This window comes from Eptesicus fuscus, chromosome 14 (assembly GCF_027574615.1).
Source record: "Eptesicus fuscus isolate TK198812 chromosome 14, DD_ASM_mEF_20220401, whole genome shotgun sequence".
NCBI classification, from domain to species: Eukaryota; Metazoa; Chordata; class Mammalia; order Chiroptera; family Vespertilionidae; genus Eptesicus; species Eptesicus fuscus.
The window spans coordinates 10805338-10826824 of record NC_072486.1 but is presented as its reverse complement, the minus strand read 5'-3'; the positions used below and the strand labels follow the sequence as shown (position 1 = coordinate 10826824).

General features: G+C 58.2%; 2 protein-coding genes and 1 long non-coding RNA gene across 6 annotated transcripts; 1 reads left to right on the top strand and 2 right to left on the bottom strand.

The window, feature by feature from the left end:
* Positions 1 to 1011: 1011 nt before the first annotated feature.
* HOXA5 (homeobox A5) lies at positions 1012 to 8837 on the bottom strand. 4 transcript variants are annotated; one of them, XM_054726021.1, is made up of 4 exons: positions 8753 to 8837; positions 7310 to 7424; positions 5640 to 5891; positions 1012 to 2043 (listed from the first exon to the last, which is right to left on the bottom strand). In XM_054726021.1, exons 1-4 carry the CDS (start codon positions 8786 to 8788, stop codon positions 1793 to 1795), a joined length of 654 nt encoding a protein of 217 aa, XP_054581996.1. In that variant the 5' UTR covers positions 8789 to 8837; the 3' UTR covers positions 1012 to 1792. The 4 variants fall into 4 exon arrangements, with proteins under 4 accessions (XP_054581996.1, XP_054581994.1, XP_008146083.3 ...); XM_054726019.1 differs by lacking the exon at positions 8753 to 8837 and having other exon boundaries at positions 7310 to 7827; XM_008147861.3 differs by lacking the exons at positions 5640 to 5891; positions 7310 to 7424; positions 8753 to 8837 and adding an exon at positions 3025 to 3848.
* Positions 7385 to 12789, top strand: LOC114233932 (uncharacterized). Its single transcript, XR_003620133.2, has 3 exons — positions 7385 to 7445; positions 11619 to 11725; positions 12348 to 12789. It is a non-coding gene; the product is annotated as an uncharacterized LOC114233932 (long non-coding RNA).
* A 2088-nt stretch (positions 12790 to 14877) lies between these two features.
* HOXA7 (homeobox A7) lies at positions 14878 to 16834 on the bottom strand. Its single transcript, XM_008147837.3, has 2 exons — positions 16286 to 16834; positions 14878 to 15308 (listed from the first exon to the last, which is right to left on the bottom strand). Exons 1-2 carry the CDS (start codon positions 16662 to 16664, stop codon positions 14989 to 14991), a joined length of 699 nt encoding a protein of 232 aa, XP_008146059.2. The 5' UTR covers positions 16665 to 16834; the 3' UTR covers positions 14878 to 14988.
* Positions 16835 to 21487: the final 4653 nt, after the last annotated feature.

Genomic DNA, 21487 nt, shown 5'->3' with positions numbered 1-21487 from the left:
AAGTTTTCAGAGTACAAATAAACTCGCAAGTGCTCAGGAGGCCAGCTTACCTTAATTCGGAGGGAGCCATTTTTTCAGAGAGTTTTGAGAACTTGTGGTTTGGACACTTCTGGACCTAAAATTGACAATTTGAATGACCAGGCGGCACACGTAGCCTGCAAAAGAGTCAAATGGAGTCCAGCGTCAGTGAGATTATATGTTATGTGGTATATAATGTTGGATGTCAACTCCCCAAAACCATAAAACTTACTTTAATGGCCCCACGTGACGTTTTATAGCCAGTGAGCCGATCTGTCTGTGCTATGGATGATTTTACGATCTAATTCATAGACAAAACCCTATTCATTTGGCACCCAAATGTCATATAGCCGGAACTGGGGCTTATAAAGTTTACTGTTTTATAACTTTTAAAAGGAAAGACGGCATCAGTGTAAGCAGTCGGTAAATGTGCAAATCTCTAGTTGCGCTTTAGCTGCCCTGAGGAGTTTCCCAATCGAGCTAGGATGGGGTAAGTACCTTCCATTTGTAGCAAATTAATTGTAGCGAAAGAAGCCAACTGGGTTCAGGGTGAGGTGTGGGAAGGGGTGCCTGGGTGGGTTAGAGGCAGCGGGTTTGGGGGCCACAGCTTGGCATAGCAGTCTCTTCAGGTGGAGGCCCAGGATGGCCTTAGAAACAGGCAGCATCTGTGTGGGCCCGTGGGCCGCTAACAAAGCCCTGGGCTTTCCCTCCTTTCTCTCTCTTCCTCTGTTTTGCACCCAGCAAGTTTACTTGGTTTCCTCAGAGATGGGCAGGTTGGACTCACGCTCTGGGAACACCTACAGCTTTCCACCTTCTGTCCTGAACTTTCTGAAAGGTCAGAGTTAGGAAGGCTGTGGGTTAGGGTGTCGGTCTGAGGTCTCCTGGCACAGGCAGGCTGCTCAGGTAGCCTCAGACTCACCCGCCTCCAGGACTGGACAGACAGACAGAAGAGCAGAAAGAGCCGCTCACTATTTGGCACAAACCAGACCAAGAGAACTTACAATAGAAAGTTTATTTTTTGTTTCCAGTCAGTATTTTTTCCTTAAAAACAAATACAAAAAAAAAAAAAAAGCTGATCACAGTTTGCTTAAACAGCCAGACTTGGACAATATTTGTAACTTTGTTCACAAAAACATACATCACTGAAGCTGCGCTTATAAGAGCCACTTCCAGAGTTCGTGCAAAGGGTCCTACAAAGGCACGCAGGGACACACCGCTCGGAGTCACAGTTTTCGTCACAGAGTCACTAGTCACTACACGTCAAACAAGTTAAGTTGTGTCTCATCAAGTCACCTCTACAACAGCATTAATTACACAAGGAATATAGGTAGTTTGAATAAAAATATCTTTAACAGCTTGGAGCTATTGAGACAGGAACACTTCCACTCACATGCACAGTTAAACAACTGGAGTGCAACACACAACATTGGCACTAAACGAGGTCGAAGGGGGACTTTTTTGTGTGTTTTTTTTCTCTTTTCTTTTTTGTTATAGTTACTTCAAGTAACACAGCTTGCTTCATATAAATAAGTTAAAACATCTATTTTTTTTTTTTCAAGACAAAGCCATTCAGGACAAAGAGATGAACAGAAAGCAGATCTACTTATACAGGCGCTCTAATGGCAATAAACAGGCTCATGATTAAAAGATGAATTAGGGCAACGAGAACAGGGCTTCTTCACAGAAGGAACACAAGGGAGTTTCAGAAAGTCACCTTAGTACTGACACTACGCGGGCTCCGCTAATACTGCTCAGTACTTAAACGCTCAAATACTCAGGGGCGGAAGGCCCCTCCCGCCGCCGCCATGCTCATGCTTTTCAGCTTATTATCTTTTTTCCACTTCATTCTCCGGTTTTGGAACCAGATTTTAATTTGTCTCTCGGAGAGGCAAAGAGCATGTGCTATCTCAATCCTCCTTCGGCGGGTCAGGTAGCGATTGAAGTGGAACTCCTTCTCCAGCTCCAGGGTCTGGTAGCGCGTGTAGGCCGTCCGGGCCCTTTTGCCTTCCGGGCCGCCTATGTTGTCTGCAACAGAAAAGTCAGCGGTTTAGCCACCAACTCCTCAGCCCCTGGCCCCCAAAGCCCGCCAGCTGGACGAGCCAGGGTCCTGAGCAGGGAACAGGAGAGAAAAAGCTCAACAAGTCCTCCCTCTTCGCCCCCCCCCCCCCCCCAATTTCCTTCCCTCTTCCTTTCTAGAGAGAAAACAATACGATTTGGACTCTGGGAACAATCAGGCCATCTGAGGCTGGAGCTGCGCCCCTGAGGATCCCTCGCTCTCCCCCCAGCCCTCTCCTACCCTCTGGCCTTGCCCTGGTGCCCCGAGGCGAGGGCACAGTCCTTCCAGGCTGCCGCCCAGCCACCCACCCAAGCAGGGCCCTTTTCTGAGCGCCCAAGTGGCCTCTAGATCACTCTCCCTGCAAGTTCCAGCCCCGAGAGCCGCCGCCTGTTCCAGCCTGCACGCTTGGGGCGCCTGCTTTCTTTTTCTTCCCTTTCCTTTCCTGCTCTTCCTCCGGCCCCCAAACTTCAGAGTCCCGCCGGCTCTCGCAGGGGTTATTCCCCCCAAGCCCCTTTTCGGGGACTCTAATTAGTAACGCCGTTTCCCCCAGCGTAGCCCTCCTCATAAATTATCCGCCCTGACAAGCCCGATTCACAGCCCCGACTGCCATCCTCCACCTCTGCGCCCTGCTTGGCTGGCCTGACCCGGGAGCGCGTTCCGGGGCGCTGGGGTTCGACATGGGTTTTCTCCTTTTCCCCCCTCTTTCAACGTCTAAACTTGCCTATCCAGCGGCTCCCCCTACCCCCACCCCCACCCTGAGAACGCAGGGCGCTGCGAAGAAGAGGAGGAGGATGGAGGAAGGCAGGGAAGGAGACCGGCGGGGAGAGGCTCCGCGGGGCTGGGAGAGGCGAGACCAGGAGAGAGAGCGGGGAGAGAGGGCGGTAAAGGAGAGAGGGAGACGGGAGCCGCGCCCCCGCGGCCGCGTGGGTTTAGAAAAAGGCTGGCTTTACCATGACTTATGTGTAGCTTGCGCATCCAAGGGTAGATCTGGGGTTGGGCAGGCGGCGCCGGGCTCGGCTCGCTCTGCGCGCTCGCCTGCTCGCTGCTGGCGGGGGCGTCCTCCTCGGCTCCGGACGCCGTGCCAACCCCCTCTCTGCTGCTGATGTGGGTGCTGCCGGCGTTGGCCGAGGCGCCGCTGGAGTTGCCCAGGGAGTTTTTCCCGCCGTGGTGGCTGTCGCTGCCGGGCGAAGGGGCCACGGCGGAGCAGGGCAGCGGGTCGGGCGGAGGCGAGTGCGTGGACGTGGCCGGCTGGCTGTACCTGGGCTCGGCGGGCGCCGCGCTGGCGCCGGCCGCGTAGCTGCGGGCGCGTTCCCCGGAGCCAAAGTGGCCGGAGCCCGAGCGGCCGACGCTGAGATCCATGCCATTGTAGCCGTAGCCGTACCTGCCGGAGTGCATGCTCGCCGAGTCCCTGAATTGCTCGCTCACGGAACTATGATCTCCATAATTATGCAACTGGTAGTCCGGGCCATTTGGATAGCGACCGCAAAATGAGTTTACAAAATAAGAGCTCATTTGTTTTTTGATATGTGTGCTTGATTTGTGGCTCGCGGTCGTTTGTGCGTCTATAGCACCCTTGCACAATTTATGATGAATTATGGAAATGACTGGGACATGTACTTGGTTCCCTCCTACGTAGGCACCCAAATATGGGGTACGACTTCGAATCACGTGCTTTTGTTGTCCAGTCGTAAATCCTGCCTGATGACCTCTAGAGGTAAACTCGTGCACTAATGGGGGAGTTGGGTGGAGGCGAGAGGGGTGGAGCGCGCGCCCCAGGCGCGTGCCCGCCGCCCGCCGCCGCCGTTCAGTCGGACTCGAGCGCCACCCGCTGGAGGCAGGGCTCATCGCTCCGCTTCCGACCCGGGGCTGCAAGGGCCGGGGTCGAATTGAGGTTACAGCCCATTATGGCAAAATTATTGCATTTCCCTCGCAGTTCCATTAGGATGTACCAATTGTGAGGCCGTCAGCTGCCGATCGCGTGCCCGGCGAGGATGCAGAGGACTGGGGGGAGATGGTGACTTGGATTTTATTTACAACAACTTTATTTCCCCGCTGTGCAGCCCCTCTTATTTTTATGCCGAGGTTGGGGTCGGTTCTGCCCGTCATGCCGGCAGCTCTGAAATTTGAAAATACAGATATCACCTTCGGGGGAGTGGGGGGGAAGCCATTTAGCCAATTGGAGAAATAAATCCTGCCCTCGGCAGTAGCTACAATTACGGCTCTGTTTTTGCGAGTGCAGGAGGGACAGTATCCCAGCCGCTCTTAAATGACAGGCGTCTATTAAAGATAGCTTTTGTGCAGTGCTTCTCCGAGGCGAGGTCACATTCCACACACTTTTATAACCAGATTCGATTTTCCTTTCATGTAAATTTGGCTTTTCGTGTCATTAGCTTGCTATTTGCTTTGCTGTAAGGATCCAGCCTGGAGAATCTTCACCACTGGGTCTTCCTCCCGGAGCCAGTCGGGCCCCAAGTCGGAGGGGTTCTAGGTGAACCCAGTGAGTGGGCCGAGGCTCCCCGCAGCTACAGGAGCTGCTTGGGGGCTGGCAATTTGTGGGCCGCGTGATTAGGGTTTTGCTTAGACCTCCAGGAGTAAAGTGAGGGCGCTAATGGAAGCATTTCGAGACATGCTAGTATCCCCGGTAGTTATTTTCCTGGTTCTGAAAGATGAAAGTAAACCACCAACACAGCTGAAAGGCAAGGGAGGGTCTCCCCGCTGGAGGCCCTGCGTCGCAGACGCCCCTGGCAGGCTGGAAACCATGATTCTCGCCGCTGCCACGGCCCTGGGCCCCCTCCTCGGGTCCCGAAAGCGCGGTGGGCACTGTCGGAGGCGAGGAGCTGCATTCCCGAGTCCGGAGCCTTCGGGAGCCCGGCCGCTCCCGGGCGGTAGTTCCACCCGCGCTCAGGTTGGCTGGGCTCGGCGGAGGCGGCTTCTCTTCCACGGACGGTTGTGCGGGGCAGAGAGGCTAGACTCTCTGGGGGGAGGGGGGCCTTTGTTCCTGCAGCTCCTTCCTGTCTGGGGGCAGCCTGGGAGGCCACCGCAGTGCCGGGGCCCCAACCTTTAGGTCCCCTCTTTGCAGTGGCCAGAGTCGATTTGGTGGTGCCCTCCGGGACTTGGTGGCGAGGGACCGGGGCCAAAATGCCCAGATACCAAAAGAGGGTGGGTCCCGGGGTTCTTTCCTCTCCAGCAACCCCGAGTCCCCGTGCCAGAGGCGTGCAGAGGCGCTACACAAGAGCCGGGGACGAATTTGGGGCGCGCGCTGGGATCCGGAGCGGGCTGGGGCAGCCTTGGAGAGCGGGGTTGTGTGTGCAGGGCGCCCCGCTCCGCCGCTGGGATTGGCTGTGTGTGTGTGTTGTTGGTTTTTTTATGTTGTTGCCTTTTTTTTTTTTTTTTTTGTAAGAAATAAATGCTCAGGCGTTTGCAAAGCTCCGGGCTCCCCTGAAGCTGCGTAAGCCCCCCAGATGGTAGCAGGCAGGGAGAAAGGTTGGGGAGCGGGCGAAGGCAAGGGAGCAAAGCCGAGGGAGGTTGCGCCGCTGGCCTGGTCCCTGCCCAGGCGCCTACTCGCCCGCTTTTGCCTCCGCTTCCTCCCCGCTGGGCTGTGTGGAATTGATGAGCTTATTCTCCTTTTTCCACTTCATGCGGCGGTTCTGGAACCAGATCTTGATCTGGCGCTCGGTGAGGCAGAGCGCGTTGGCGATCTCGATGCGGCGGCGCCGGGTCAGGTAGCGGTTGAAGTGGAACTCCTTCTCCAGCTCCAGCGTCTGGTAGCGCGTGTAGGTCTGGCGGCCTCGGCGCCCGTGACTCCCGTACACAGCACCTGCGGGCAGGAAGGACCAGGCGCCCGTGAGCCCGGATCTGGGCAGCTGAGCCAGTCAACCCCGCACCCCAAGCCTCTGGGCTGGAACCCACCCGCCTGCACTCTAACCTCTGCCACTGTCTTGGGCCAAAAGCCTTCTGATGGGAGAAGATTATTTCATACCAAGCGAGATGTTTGCCACCTAAAATGTCTTGGGGTGGGAAGTTATTGTTTTTTTTAAAAAAACGTGCTCAATACAAAAAAAAATTACAAGCAAAAGAATATAACGGGCATTCTTAATTTGGGGTACCTAAGTCCTGTTTTGTGGGAGTGCAGTGTGTGTGTGTGTCTGGGAGTGGGGGTGTGGAACCCTATGAGCAGGGTAGACACACTGCATCCACATATGGATGCCTGTGAAGATGTTACTGTGGCCAGGCAGCCCAGGGTGGCTGGTGAAGCACTCAACGTGCTTTCTGGGAAATTAAGAATGGTCAGCCTTCTCAGATCTTTGCAAATTCCCCCAAATTGTATGGCCCCATCTGAGAAATGCAAAGCTTCCTTGAAAAAAAAAAAAACAACCAGTGGATATTAAAGCAAAACACTGTAAGTTTTAAAATCCGCATTAGGCACTGTCCTGCTCCGAGGATTCCCTGTGGAGTTTTTGGAAACGAGGGGCAAGGAGATGGAGCGATGGGCCATCTGGGGTTCCTGGAAATGTAGGACTGTGATGGGCTATTTGTTCTGGTGCCAAAGGGGCCCGTGGGTGGGGGCCCCCTCCAAGCTGGGTGACTGAGATGCGGGCAGGGTCTTAGAAGGAGGCAGAAGTTGGCTGTAAGTGAGCAGTTGAGTGGAAGTGGGAGGAGGAGAGGGAGGAGAGAGAGAGAGGAAATACTGCAGCTGGGGATGTGGCCCTCCAAGGCTTTGGGGTAACCCTGGAAGAGGCTAAATAAGGGCCTCTTTCTATATGAGGGTATGAAGGGCAGAAAGGAGAGGGGGTTGGCCAGTGATGGGTGCAGAAGGCCACCTGGGCTTGGGAATCTGAGCAGGGTGCTACCAGGGTGCAGTGTAGGCAGGAGCTCCCTCCCACCCAGCCTGGCTCTCTCTTTAGTTTGCCCCTGTCTTGGGGTTCACATAGCACTTACCCCCCCCCCCACACACACACACTCCTCTAAGGTGTCACTTTACATGGACACTAGTGCCCTGCCTTCACTCTGCCTCAGCTTGATTGCTCCATTGGGAATGGGTTGGTATTTTTTTTTTAATCTCTTTTTCTTAAAGCTAAAGAAACTTTGTTCATTCTTTCCTTCCTTCCTTCCTTCCTTCCTTCCTTCCTTCCTTCCTTCCTTCCTTCCTTCCTTCCTTCCTTCCTTCCGTCCCTGCCTCCTTCCCCCTCTCCCTCCACTCTCTAGGGGGGAGGGTGCTGCAGGGGAATGTCTTACCCGCACAGGAGTTCATCCGCTGCATCCAGGGGTAAACAGGACTCGTGTACTTCCGGTCGGTGCCTTCATCATGGAGGGCTTTGCCCGGCACGCTGCTGCTGTCGGATTTGTACTGCTGCTCGGGAGAAAAGTGCAGGTAGTCCCCGGGGCCCCTCTGCTTGCCACTGCCCGAGGGCGAGGCGCCACTGAGGTCCTTATCAGAATAGAAACACGAGGCCCCGTACTCATAGGACGCCCGGTTGCAGGCCAGGACCGAGTTGGACTGTTGGTAGAAACAAGGTGAGGTGTACGTCTTGTCCGGGAGGCTCGACGCCCCGTACGAGGCCGGGAAGGGCCTCAGCGCGTCATAGCCGGCCGGGTAGAGGGGCAGCTGGCCCAGGAAGGAGTCCTGGCCGCTGGGCAGGCTCCCGGGGAAAGTGGGATTCACAAAATAGGAACTCATTTGCGCGCCCCTCCGCAGGACTGTGATTTGTTGTGTATTAGTACATCTGGCTATAACTATTAGTAGTCATCGAACTGGTTTGTTTCTGGATGGCCGAACGCCAAAAGCGACAGCAGCAAATCGCACCAGCTGACGCGGCGGCGGCCAATGGGAGCGAGCGCCGGAGCCCGCTCCCCGGGGACCGCGGCGACCGAGGCAGCAAAGTTACAAACAGCCCCCAGCCCGCCCGCCCGCCGCCCGCCGGCAGATTGATGGGCGCGCACAGCCGGCCGGCCCGGCTCCCGGCCCCAGCGCCAGCGGCGGGCACGGCCCTCGGGCCGGGGTCGGGGCGCCCAGGCCCCGCCAGGCCCGCTCTCTCCTCCTCCCCTTTTGCCTTGTTGGATTTTGCTGGTTTTTCTCTCCAAACAGGAAACCTGACAGCCCCGCGCCCGGAGGGGCGGTGACGAGGGTGGCTCAGCTCTCCGCGGCCTGCCCTCCCGGCCGGGGTGGAGCTTGCCCCTCCCCCTGCACTCCCCTGCCCTAGGGTGCGGGTCCCGAGCTGGAGACGGGCTCTGAGAAACCAGGCCCGAGCTCCGAGCTCCGCACCCCTGCGCCCGAGGAATCACTGCACCCCCTCCTCCTCCCCTTCCCACTCCAGGCCAGGGCTCGGGCCTGCAGCCGCGGAGGGCGGGAGGCTCACCTGGAGCCGACCAGGACGCCGCCAAAGGTGGTCTCTTACCCGCCGGCCCCTCCTCCCGCATACAACACGTCTTCTTGGAGTCCCCGACTCCCTCCCCTCTAAAGGCCAGCGACTGCCTAGCCTCAAAGCACCCCCACAACCTGGGCGGCCCCGTTCCGCCTTTGAACCCGGGAACCGCGAGGCCAGAAACCACTGGTTACTACCAGAAAGGGACCCACGGAGCAGTGGCCTTGAGACTGAGCTCTGCAGCCGCCGGCCCGCGGGACCTGCTCCCCTCGCCAGAGCCCAGGGAATCGCCCTCGGCCCCCTGGACTGCTCAGACCTGAGACAGATCCAGCTGTGGAACCTCCGTCCTCATTCCAGAGGTTCGGGTGACCCAGGGTGCCTGGCCCGGTCGCTCTTGGAGGGCAGCTCGCCTAGGCCCAAGGCGGCGGGATAATGGATGTGCTTGGTGTCTGGGGTGCCCACACTGTCCTGGGGTGTGTCCTCTTTCCTGGGACTGGTCTGGGGCCTGCCCGGGACAGTCGCTCCAGAATGGGGACAAGCTGTCTGGGGAGCTCAAGGAAATCGTCTGAATTGCTTTCACGGCAGCCCCAGGCCTGGCCTTCCCCACACAGGACAAGAAAAGCCTGTCCGAGCTGCGCTCGCTGCCTGAGAGGTGTGCCCGGGAGAAAGTTGACTTTTACAACGCACGGATCAATCTCATTTTGTAAAATGTGATTTTTTTCCAATGGCATTTTTACGACTGTATTTTGGGGGCTTGTAAAACCCCCTTGAATTAGCTTTAAATCCTCAATTCTGTGGAGATTGAAGAAAGACTATTTATATGATTTGGTTGAATTCCCAGAGGGTGATTATAAGCTCTGTAAAACTCTGGCAAATGCAGAGAAGGGGGTTCAGTACTTGGGGGTGGTGATGCCCCTTAGGAATCTGGAAACGATTTTCTTAATCTCTTCCTTGCTTTTTAATTTTTTTCCCCCTGGCCTTACTTCCCCCAAAGGGAAAAAATGGGGAAAAAAAATACTAGGCTCAGGTTAGTTAGGTGCACAGAGCCTAGCGTGCACCCCTGAAAGCGGCTGTTGCCCACCTCGGGGGGCTGTGCCCAGAAGCCTTCTGGTTGTGTGCGCCCCAGTCAATCCACGCTGGGAAAGTTTCTCCTTTGCATATACAAATAAGGGCCTGGCAGTACAGGATAGAAATTTACATTTCCCTTGCATTTCTTCAGGGAAAGGATTAGATTGGCGAAAATAAAAACTCAAGAGTCCAGAATTTTTAAGGGAATTCTTTTTTAAAGCTATGTTCCAAGAAAATCATGTTTGAATTATTGTTTCTTAAACAAGACCACCAGAGGACAGTGATTTCAAGCAAGGTATTATGTAAGATTAAAAAAAACAACAACACCGTTTGGAGATGTTGATAAATGATTACATTTATAATTCTGCTTCATTCCTCCAGGTCCCACACAATGTTGGGGCTGGTGGCAGTTTACTACTCTTATTATTATTTGTTATGGTTTGACCTGGATTCTCAATCTAATAATGCTCCCAGCCAACAAGAGAATTTGATTTCTCAGCTAAGAGCCAAAAAAACAAAACAAAACATTATATTTCTAGTTTCTATAGGCACTAAGATGAAAAAATATATTAAACTAAAATCTCCACATGTTAGCCAAGGCTGGTACAAATCATGTTGGCAGCCGCCCAAATATATTTCTCCAACCAGTGACTGTATATATATATATATATATATAGAGAGAGAGAGAGAGAGAGAGAGAGAGAGAGAGAGAGAGAGAGAGAGACACTCAGGCAAGAATAGGAGCTCCAGACGGTGGAGGGAGCCTTTACTGGGATGGTGAGAATGGCCACCAGGGCTCTCTTCTCGGTCAAAGCCACACAGAAAGTCCACTTACCTTTCAGCTGCTCTTCAAGGGGGACAGGATGGCGAGCAGGGCCCCACAATCCGCCCTTTCCCTGGGCTGCCCACTGAGCTCCTTGACCTCGGCCAGCCTGGAGGACGGCCTGCCGGTGTGGGGGGACCTTGAAGGCCACCTCCTCCACCCCGATCTCCAGCCCAGGCTAGAGCCCACAGCACACAGGTGCGGCCTGTGCTTGTCAGGGGCTCTCGCCTGCACCCAGAGCCCGCCTTCCTTGCCATAGCCAGTCCTCCTCGGGGTCAGCCAGGCCCGCAGGCCTCAGGCTACCAGTGGTCTCTGTGATTTCAAAATCCCAAAGCGCTGAGCTCCCCAAACCAGCGTGCGCCCCCCAGGGCGCCTTAGGACGCGCAGTTTGGACAGAAGCAGCCATGACGTGCCAGGCGGCCTGTGCAACCAGTCTCCATGGTGCTGGGGGGAGGGGGACCCGAGTCTAGTCGGGCGTCCGGCTCCTGTCAGGTGGCCAAGACGGGGGAGGTTCCCGGCCAGTCAGGCCCTGGGAGACCGCCCCTTAAGTCCTCCCTCGCCCCCCTCTCCACGGCCTGCTTGGGAATCTCTGAGGGGCCCGAGCGCTCCTCGCGCCGGGCTGCACGACGCGGGGCTGCGGCGGCGTCGGTCCCGGCGACGGCCACAGCGTGGCAGCAGCGAGCCGCCCGGGCGCGGGCGCAATAAATAATGGGCCCGCGGCAGCCGCAGTCAGGCCGCCCGCGGCCCTGCGATGCAAATGCGCCGCTTTATCCTCCCCGAGTGCGCCCCGAGTGCACCCACAGTGCCCGCGGGCGCCCCGAACCTCCACGGCCCTTCTCCGTTATCTAACGCACACCGAGGTAGTCTCTTAAGATGGGAAAACATCAACAGCCTACACCAAAAACAAAAAGAACTGGATCCCAGAGCCTCAGGGCGGTTTCTGGTTGCTGCCCCGGGAAGCTCTCGGGGCAAATCCGGCCAAAAGGCACCCCGACCGAACCGTGATCGGGTCTGTGCAGCCGCGCAACGTACAGCGAACCCCGCGGCTCCCTCCGCGCCTCCACCCCGGAGGCTCCACAGTCCCCTCCCCGCTTCCCGAAGGTGGGCCCGTGGTCGCCGGCCCGGCGGCGCCGAGGTCGGTGGGTGGGGGTCCCCCTATCGCCCAGACTCGGTTTGCGTCCTCCTTTCAACCTTAGCGGAGGGGCCCCTGCCCCTCGCAGTAACATCACTCCACCGAAACTTCCCGCCAAGCAGCACCCAGACATTAACCCCGTCCTCTCCTCCAACACAGAATCCCATCCGCGCACCTCTCCCCTCTCCCTGCGCTCCTGACACCTCTCTCATCGGAAAACCGCGTGGAGGGGAGCAGTCCATCAGCCGAGGACTCTGGCCGCATTAGTAAGTAGTTTGCTTATCCTCCACCCCCCTCATTCCACCTTTCTCTCCACAAACCAAACCCCCGGGAGCAGAAGGTGCTGTGCTGATCTAAGACGCCAGTCCTCAAGGGCACTGGGCCCTCATCTCCTCCCACCTTTCCAGGTCGGGAACTGTCCCCAGTCGTTGGGGAATCAACCGAACCAATTGGGTCATGAATGAAAAAAAAAAGGGGGAAAAACACACACACACACACAAAAAAAAAACAAACCCGAGAGGCGGGGCGGGGGGCGGGGGGAGCGCAGGGTGCAGGGCCACATCCTCTGGGGCTAGGCCAGGTCGCTGGGGCAGAGGAGGGAGCTGGGGCTGGTGCGCCCGTGCCAGGGCGCGGTGCCACGGGCGAAAGGCGGGCATCCCCTGCCACCGGGAGCCAGAGAGAGGAGGAAGGGAGCGCGAGCGTGTGTGTGTGTGTGTGTGTGTGTGTGTGTGTGTGTCGTGTGTGAGGGGCCGAATGTGAACGGATGAGGGTGGGTGACGGGTAGTATGCCCCTCTCCAAAGCCAGCCTGGGTGCCCTCGCCCTCGCCGCCGGCGCTGGCTGCCATCTCACCACCTTTGCTCCTGTCTCCCCACATGTCTCACCTTCAGATGGCGGCTCCCAGAAGCTCCTGCCCCTCTGACAGCTGTCGCTGGGGCAGCCCGGGGAGACGAATCGCCCTCCTTCCTGGTGCCAGAGGACGCAGGAAATTAGCCAGGTTGCGAGTTGCAGAGGCCGCCGCGGCGCCGGGAGCAGGGCGCACCCCACCTCCAGCGGGGAGGGCCGGGCCCGGCCGGCCCGGGGCCTCGCCTGGCTCGCCATCGCCGGACAAAGCGCAGCCGAGCCGGCTGGAAGGCAGAGCTCCGAAGCAGGCAGGACGGAGCGGAGCACAAGAATGCAGCTCTATTCTCGCAAGGGAAATTATAAAAAAGTTCATGTTCACGGTTCCCATCCACATGACCGACAACGGCCAATGGAAGGGCCGAACAACTCATAAAGTTGTATTGCAAAGTTGTAAATTTTCATAAACAACAACGGATTTATGACCCTTTCCCCATCTCTAAGAGGAGGCAGCTCTTACACCGGCGCCATCTTACCACCGAAGCCGCCCCGACTTGGGGCCGCAGGTTTTACAGACCCAGTTGAGCCAGGTTTTATTCAAAGAGCAGCAAGAAGGGGGGCCCAGCCCAGGCAGGAGCCTGGAGTCGAGGTCCTCGCCCACCCCCCAGCTCAGGCTCTTCTCTGCCGTCCCCACCGCCCCTCGCCCCTTCCCCAGCTCCTCATCCTTCCCCGCACCCAGGCGCCCCCGCCCAGGCTTGCAGCGGGTGCGGGCCCCTGCCCCTGCCCCTGCCCCTGCCCCTGCCCCTGCCCCTTCTCAGCCGCACTGCTGGGCTCTGAGCAACCCTCGCTTAGCCTGAATGCGGGTCGGGGACCCTGAATTTCACCTCCTAGCGCCACGTTCAGGGCTCATGGAAAATTCTCGGGATCAGTCGCAGGGTGATACCCCTTTGCAAACCCGCCCCACAGCCTTAGAGGAAAGAGCGGATTTTGGATTTTGGATTCGCTCTTGGAATTTATGAGGGTTTTTAGGAAGGCTCATAGACTAGAATGTACCTGTAGAAGATTCCGTTTTCAAGGTATCTGGAAGATGTTTATGGGCACACACACAAACCAGACAAAAATCTTCTCCCAGAGAAATTCACATATACAACCGGGGGCACACAGAAACGCATACACTCAGTGATGGACACAGAAATACACGCAATTATTCACACACAGAAACACGTTCACTCCATTACAGACACAGAAATACATACAATTGTGGACATAAAAATACACACAGACATACGCAGAAATTCATATACAAAAAGAGCTACACACATACCTACACAAACCCACACAAAAAGGAACTCGACGCGCGTACACACCAATTCACGGACACCCAACACTTGGACCCTGTTTGTCCTTCCACTTTTGCTTCCCTAAAGCCCCTTTGGACACGCACAGAGCCAGGGCTTGCTCTCTGGCCATAATGACCCTCTTCCCCAGCCTCCCTCCCCAGATGAAGCAGTCCACATTTCTTTGTCATCGAGCATCTTTATTTTTCTGTTACATAAAACACGGTTAGCTGGGCAAGACGGAAAGCATACCTTCCTGTTCCTGGAACCCGAGGCGAGAGCTGAGAGGGATGAGGGGGACGCAGGACAACACGGAGATGAAGGGCACTGGGGAGGGCACCGGCTCTCCCCACCTGCTACAGAGTTAGCTCAAGACAACACACCATGCTACAAGGTCACCCCATTAACACATCCTTCCCAAGTCAAGACATTGCCTTACAAATGAGCTCCAAGACCATATAAATGACAAAAAAAAAATCTTGTTCAAATATACAATATTTGCTATTGTAGGAAAAGTCAGGGTGTACATATTCCACACGGCTGGGCAGTAGGACACAGGGGCGGGGAGGCGGGGAGCATCTCTGCAGTCCTACTAAGCAGCAGCTAGCTCGGGAATGCTCCCCTCCAGAAGTGGGGGGGGGGGGTGACGGGCCTGAACTTGGAATATCCAGGCCAGAAAAAGAGGGATTCTAGGTTGCAGCACTTAGAATGCTTTGGAATAAATATATTATTTTTTCAATTTAAATAGAAGCCAATGCCCTGGTCCCCGGACCCCAGCACCTTCTCAGCACAGCCTCAGGGACCCCAAAGGCTGCCAGCCACAAGCAGCAGGGGCCTGGCCTGGGAGGGGCCGGCACTAGGTAGCAGGCGAGCCAGCGAGCACAAAATAGGTAGTTTGGGACAAGTAGGTAGTATTGAGAGTCAGGTCCTTGGCCTACAGGGAGGTGCTGGGTGTCTGCCAGTGTTGGGACACTCTGGGCTTCCTGGGAGTGGAGCTCCACTGGGCTGGGCCCATAGGTAGTTTGGGGTGCCTCTCTCTGAGGCCTGTGCTAGGTAGTATTTCAGCCATGCCAGCGCAGAGCCAGCCGGCCTAGGGATGAGGGGGGTGTCTGCTGGGGGGCCTCTGAGGCAGAGGGGACCCCCCCAAAGGGACCCAGTCTAGGCAGCTGCTGTCCAAAAAAGTTGGGAATTGGAGTAGATAATGGGGTAGGTGGGGTACAGGTTGGGGACTGGGTTTTTGTTGTTTTTTTTTTTACATTTTCTTTTTATTTTTCAACTTTTGTAAATAAAATCGACGAGTCTCTAAAGACGCTTTCCGGACTGTCTGGTGCAGCCCAGGGCCCTGCTGGGCCCCTCACTCCTCCTCCTCTTCATCCTCATCTTCCTCCTCCTCCTCCTCTTCGGCCTTGTCTGCTGCGGTGGCCGTGGCTGCTGCTTCGGGCACGGGCCCCTCGGGGGCTGCAGCAGCCGCCGGCCCTTCGTCCTTATGCTCTTTCTTCCACTTCATGCGGCGGTTCTGGAACCAGATCTTGATCTGGCGCTCGGTGAGGCAGAGCGCGTGGGCGATCTCGATGCGGCGGCGCCGGGTCAGGTAGCGGTTGAAGTGGAACTCCTTCTCCAGCTCCAGCGTCTGGTAGCGCGTGTAGGTCTGGCGGCCCCGCTTCCTATCAGGCCCTGCAAGCAGACGTGTGGACACACGGACACATGGACAGACAAGCGGATGGGACCAGAGTCAGGACAGTGCATTCATCAGGCCACCGGCGCAGAGCTCGGCCCTTCCTCCCGGGCCCGGACCCAGGGCGTGCTCCCCTCTGCCCCGCGCCCCGCTCTGAGCTGGGGGAGGAGCGAGACGGAGAGGGGAAGACCCCAATCGCCGTGCCAGACGCGCAGGCAGCTCCCTGAGGAGGGAAGGCGCAGAATCCCAACTTTACAACCGCGCTTTCCAGCCGGCTAGGCTTCCACAATGTCCCGCTTCCCCCTGACAAAGGGAAATTGTAAATATAGAGTGTGGGCAAGTGGGAGACGCCCCGCTTTGGCCATTCAAAGACCAGTGGGGCCGCTTCCCTGACTGGCTGGCTAGGCCAGTAGGCGACCCTAGGCAGCCCACCCTCCAGGGGCCCCCTTCGCCCCTAGCAGCCCGCGCCCCCATTCCGGCACCTTCCTAGGTCACCCCGACCCTCTGTCCCCGCTCCAGCCCTCCAGCCCAGCCTCTGAACGGCCCCTGGCACGGGGGCTGGTGAGGGGCCCTGAAGGGTTAGGCTCTCCCAGGTTTGGAGAAAGAAAAACCAGGCGGAAAGGAAAAGGAGGAGGGAGGGAGAGAAGGGCGAGGGAGGGAGAAAGAGAGAGAACGGCGAACAAACAAACTTAACGTTAAAATTCCAAGGCAAATGGAGTTAAATAAATTTACGAGGATTGAACCCATTAATTGGGCCATAAAAAGTTTTATGAGCCTCATTTACATACAATGCTACGGGCTCTCCACGCTATGGCGCCTCGACTCTAATTAAAACCAGAAAGGCAGCGCCGCCAGAAGTCAGGGGGCCTCCCGCCCGCCCGCCCGCAGCCGCCAGGCTCCCAGCCCCGCTCGCTCCAGCCCCGCGCTCCCGGCTCCCCGCCGCCCGGCCGGCGGCCCGCCCCGCGGCTGCGCCTACCTGAAGACCGCATCCAGGGGTAGATGCGGAAATTGGCCTCGGCCGCGCCGTGCAGCGCGCCTTCGTCCACCTTGTCGCAGGCGCCTTTGGCGAGGTCACCGCAGAGCCCGGGGATGTTTTGGTCGTAGGAGGCGCAGGGCAGGTTGCCGTAGGCGTCGGCGCCCAGGCCGTAGCCGGACGCGAAGGGGCTCTGGTACAGGGGGCTGTTGACATTGTACAAGCCCGGCACGGTGGACGCGAAGGCGCCGGCGCCCGCCCCGTAGCCGCTCCTCTGCGAGTTGGGCGCAAAGGAGCACGAAGTAGGCTCGGCATTTTGGAACAGAGAAGCCCCCGCCGTATATTTGCTAAAAAGCGCGTTCACATAATACGAAGAACTCATAATTTTGACCTGTGATTTGTTGTCCGGCAGCTTTCAGTGTCGGTTTTACGAGGTAGCGTGATATATGATAACATTACACCCCCAGATTTACACCAAACCCCATTTTCTTTTGGACGGAGCTCGCCGCAGCACGTGACCGCCCACATGACCGCCTCCGCCAATCTCCGCAGCCCTCACAGGTGGTCCTGCTCCGCGGGGCCCGCGGCCGCCTAGAATGGAAGGGGAAAGGGCTCAAGCGAGCCGCCCACGGGTCTGCCCGCGCGTGGCCGGCCCGGCGCGTCCTGCGGGGACAGGACCCCAGGCTCCGCGGGGCCCTTCAGACCGCCGCCACCCTGGACGCCGGGCCTGCAGAGGCTGCGCGGGGCCGACAGGGCGCGACCGAACCCTGGACCAAGCCTGCGGGTCCTCTCTGCCCGCTGACCCCGCCCAGGGAGGGTCTCTGCACCCCGCGCACCCCAAAGTGGCCCTGGGGGCAAGCCTCTGCGTTGGGTAAATCGACTCTTTGCCCGCGTCTCCTCCCGCCCAGGTCCCGCGGGCAGTGGGGCTGGCTTAGCCTCCGATTCAGACGGGGCCGGCGCAGCGGCGTTTCCAACGGCGGCAGCGAGAAGGCCATTGCAAACTGGAACCATGTGGTTCGAATAAAGTCAAGGTCTCCCGGCTTCCTTTCCTTAATCAGGGCGCACTGTGTATCCGCCCTAAAGGAAGCGGTGAAGTATTTATCTATTAATGAGCCTCATTTGCCAACAGATTTACTAACGTGGGATTCCCTTCCCTCCTCCTGGACACTGCTGGCCCCTCAGGCTCTGTGCTTTCGCTCTTGGGCACCTGCCTGACCTCTGGCAGCCCCAGAAACGGTTGGACATTCTTTTGTCTCCCCCAGCAACCCTGGATTCTCCCTGGCTGCAGGGGAACCAAGTCTCCCCCAGCTTGGAGGAACCCCAGGCCCTGCAGCTTTCTGGGTACCACTTGTACCCTGAGGTTTCTGGGTCCCTTCCCTGCGGCCACCCCTGGGCTTCTACCGCTCCTCATGGGCCTGAGTGCCTGGGAGCAATAGATGCTGTAGAGCCAGCTTGGGGAGGAGAGAGGGAGGCCCAGGCACCTGGGGACTGCAGCCCTCGCTGGGTCTCCTTTTCTTTTGGAGACCCCTCCCAAAGGCCGCCCAGCTCTGCCTGCTTCACCTTTCCAAAGATCAGCTCACCGAGAGCGGAGCGCACAGTAGTCACTCCCTCCCATCCAGGCCCGGACGCTCGGAGCTTACCTTCCCAAGCCTCCAACCCCTGGGCAGGGTTGGAACAGCCAAAGTCCCTGCCGTTCACCGCTCCTTTGAGGGTGATGGGGCGAAGCCTTCCCCCTAAACGCCTCGTAAACTGCCCAAGCCGAGCTGGGAGCCTGGCCGCCAGGTCAGGACGCCTTTTACTGCTCAGCTCTATTGCACACCATAAACCCGACCTCACAATGGAATTGCCCCGGAAATTCTCCTCTAAATTATAGAGTTTGGTTCTTCTTGTACAAAGCGCTTCCCATCACTTTCTGAGGGTCCAGGCCGCCCCTGTTCACCACACCCTCTCAGGGGGTCCTGGGAGCACAAAAGGCGGCGGAGGGTTCAGACCCTGATGCGAAGGAGCCCCAGCTCTGGCCTAGTGGATGACCCAGGGTGCCGGTGGGGAGGTGGGGGCTGTAGGTGCAGGTGGGGTCAGGGTGGTGTTCCCTGGAGGTACAGGGACCATGGGGGGCAATATCCGGGATACCCTTTATGGCAGAATAGGATGCTGGCTGTCTTGCTTGGGGATAAGTCAGGAAGGGAAGAAAACACACACAAATATTCCAAATAGCATCCATTTCTGGCAGGAAATAAAACCTCAGAAAGTTAAAGGAAGCTGAAACAAACAAGAAGGGGGCTAGGAGATCAAAGAGGAGGAATTAGACTGCGTTAGACCAATAAATTGTTCCTCGAGTGACACAGCAAGATGCAAGGAGAAAGACCCCGGCCGGCCGCGGCCGGCTGTCTGTCTAGACGCGGGTTGGCTAAAGCAGCAATGGCGTTTCGAGGAGAACCTGCCCAGAGGGAGCTGACCCGACCGACAGAGCGGGGAGCCATCCGGGGGTGCAGGCAGGATCGCAGCCCTGGCCAAGAGCGCGGAAAGTCCCCGCCACAGGCTCATCTCCGCCCGCGTTTGTCTGGGGCGAGTCCAAACGGTCCTGGCAGGACACGCTGCCCCTCCGCCTGGGCCAGGGAGGATCCGGATACTTCCCCGCAAGGCCCCGGCCTCTCTGGACCCATGTCAGCCAACCGGGCCGAGTCCCGCGGGTGCTGGGACCTCCCTTTCGTTTCTGGCTTCTCTCTCCCCCTCCGGCCTTCAGTGGCAGCCTTTTCAAACGAAAAGGCCAGGCAGAGCCGGGCTTTCCATGAGGCCTCTGGACCGGCGTGTTCTGGAGCCATTGGTTTCCTACATATTTGGCTGAAAAGACACCATTGCCCTGGGTTATTCGTGACCACAGTCACAGAAACGCTCCCCGAGGTGGCCCAAGTGGGCACGTGGAGGCGGGGTTCTCGTCGCCCCGCTGTCCCGAGATAAAGACGCGGGCCTCGGGGCCGCCTTGGGGGCTGGGTCCCTGTGTGCCAAGCAACCTGCGTTTCCCCTCCTTCTCGTTAGCAGATTGTCCTCAACATTGAGATCCAGCCAAGAATGTGAGCCCAGCTCTCGGGCAGCGAAGGGAGCCAGCCAGAACTCTGCGGCTTCTCTACAGAAACTGCGGCCGCGGTTTCTATCCGCGCCCCTCGAGCGACCTGGGCATCGGCTCTCCGTCCAGTAAGCAGCCCCCCAGTCGTGGCAGGGGGACAGGTCCATCCCCGAGGAGCGCCCCGGAGCTGGGGCTGCCAGGGGATCTGCTCCGGGCGGCTTCGGGGGAAGCCGGTCCTGGGCAGGGCAGCCGAGCTGGGAGAGCCACTTCCCAGCCGCCACCGGCAGGCCAAGGGCAAGAGAGGTCCCTTCCGCCTGGCCATCTGGGAGGCCCCTGAGATACCCCGGCCTGCACCTACCTGGGCTCCGGGACCTGGGGGGAGAAGCAGTGGCCACCGACCTGCTCCTTTGCCATTTATTTGTAGCGACATAAACCGGCCTTTCCATCTGCCGCTTGGGAAGTTATAAAACCCTCCTCGCAATCAGCTGCCGGGAAACACCGAGTTATGTAATGAAATGTAAGGAAGGCGTGTGTCTGTAATGCCAACGTGTGTGCAGAGACAGAGGAAAAGGAAGGAGAGAGAGCACACGCGGGAGAGGGAGAAACACCCGCGAGAGATGTCAGCCAAAATCCAGTCCCCGGTTGGTTTTACAGCGTGTGCAGCCGGAGATGCAGGCTGTAAAGGTTTTGTGGGCTTGGCAGAGACTATTACAATCCAAATAAATGCGCCGGGCGCCGTGTTCACAGGCTGGGGTGCTTCTCCGGAGAGTCCTGTTTGCTTTTGCGTTTTCTCTGGGAAACCATTTTGCACCCCCCGGGGCTGATCCTCGCTCTCGGGGTGCCTCCTGGAAGGCTCCTGACGGGCAGGTTCTCCCCGCAGGGTGGGGGACAGGATGGGCCTGGTGGGGTCCCCTCCCTCCTCCTGGCTCCTGAGCAGAGGATGCCAGAGAAGCCTCAGTATCTCCACTGCCCAGGAAAGTCAGCGGCGAGAGGAAGCAGGAGCGGCTTTCGCGACGTGAGCGCCTTATTCTGGAGCTAGGATGTTATTTGAATTATTTTAAACATCACCTTTATTTTGGAATAACCAAAGCAGTGCCTGGCCTGTCCCCAAGGATGCCCATTCCCAGGCAACTCGGCCGCCCGACCTACACGAGACCTCACCCAGAATGTCTGTACCCCCCATTTCCAGCCGCTTAATTTTATTGTCACGTATTCGAGGCAGCCGAGTCCCCGGGTTCTGGCTCACCCGCGGGTGCTGACTCCTCGGGGCCTTTACCAGGGCGCAGCCTCTGGGGGTCTCCGGGCCCCAGGACCTTTGGCACGGTTGCACCCTCTGCACACCCTCCGGGCGGGGGGGGGGGCGGTCACCAGGTCCAGGGGGGCTGTAGGCCGTTAGTCCCGGTGTCTGTCCGCCGGTCAGCCGGGTTCTCCGAGCGCGCGCTGCACCCAGGCGTGTCCGGGGCTGGGGACCGTGACCCCAGGACGGTCCCCGCGCCCCCGGGAGCCGCAGCCCTGCAGGGCTGGGCCCCCGCCGCGGCGCTCGCCTGTTTCCCCGTGAGGCATCCATCCTGGTGGGAGCAGGACGGGGAAATCCACCGCCACTGTGCACTCAGATCTGGGGCTCCCGTTCCAGAAAGGCTCGCGTCAAGTCGACATCTTAGGAACTTCCCAGGGCGGCGGCGGCGGGAGATGGCGGCGTGGGCGCCTCTTGCGTGGAGTCACACTGCCATCTGCTGGCCGCCGCGGAGCACTGCAGCCCTCGCCGCCGCGCCTGAACTTCGTCGGCTCCGCCGCGGGCCGGGCGCCCCACTCCCGGAGCCCGCGAGGCCGGGTCCCGGGGGAAGGGGGGTTGGGGGGGTCTGCGTGGGTCCGGAATCTGCGCTGCCGAGAGGGCAGTGCCCATAAAAGAGAGCTGTTTCCGCAACCGCTTTATCGGCGGCAGACAGAGCAAACAACTGAAAGGGCTTTGGTGGAAAATCTTAATTGGGGCTGGACAGTTGTAAACTCATTAAGGGCCGAATTCCAGACGGTCCGCAGACCCGGCCTTTATGGCGCACCCTGCGTGCCCGTTCTTTGAAGTCCCTTCTGTCTGCAACAACACAGGGCGTCCAACCTGGCGGCGGGGTGGGGGTGGGGGTGTG

Excerpts from the sequence above, each read along its gene's own strand:
- HOXA5 (XM_054726019.1), bottom strand. The coding sequence starts at position 7,751 with ATGAGTTCCTATTTTGTGAATCCCACTTTCCCCGGGAGCCTGCCCAGC. Across the intron at positions 5,892-7,309 it reads GCGGATGAACTCCTGTGCGG|GTGCTGTGTACGGGAGTCAC; the intron begins GTAAGACATTCC and ends TCCTGCCCGCAG. Across the intron at positions 2,044-5,639 it reads GGAAGCGGAGGCAAAAGCGG|ACAACATAGGCGGCCCGGAA; the intron begins GCGAGTAGGCGC and ends TTTCTGTTGCAG.
- HOXA7 (XM_008147837.3), bottom strand. The coding sequence starts at position 16,664 with ATGAGTTCTTCGTATTATGTGAACGCGCTTTTTAGCAAATATACGGCG. Across the intron at positions 15,309-16,285 it reads CCCCTGGATGCGGTCTTCAG|GGCCTGATAGGAAGCGGGGC; the intron begins GTAGGCGCAGCC and ends GTCTGCTTGCAG.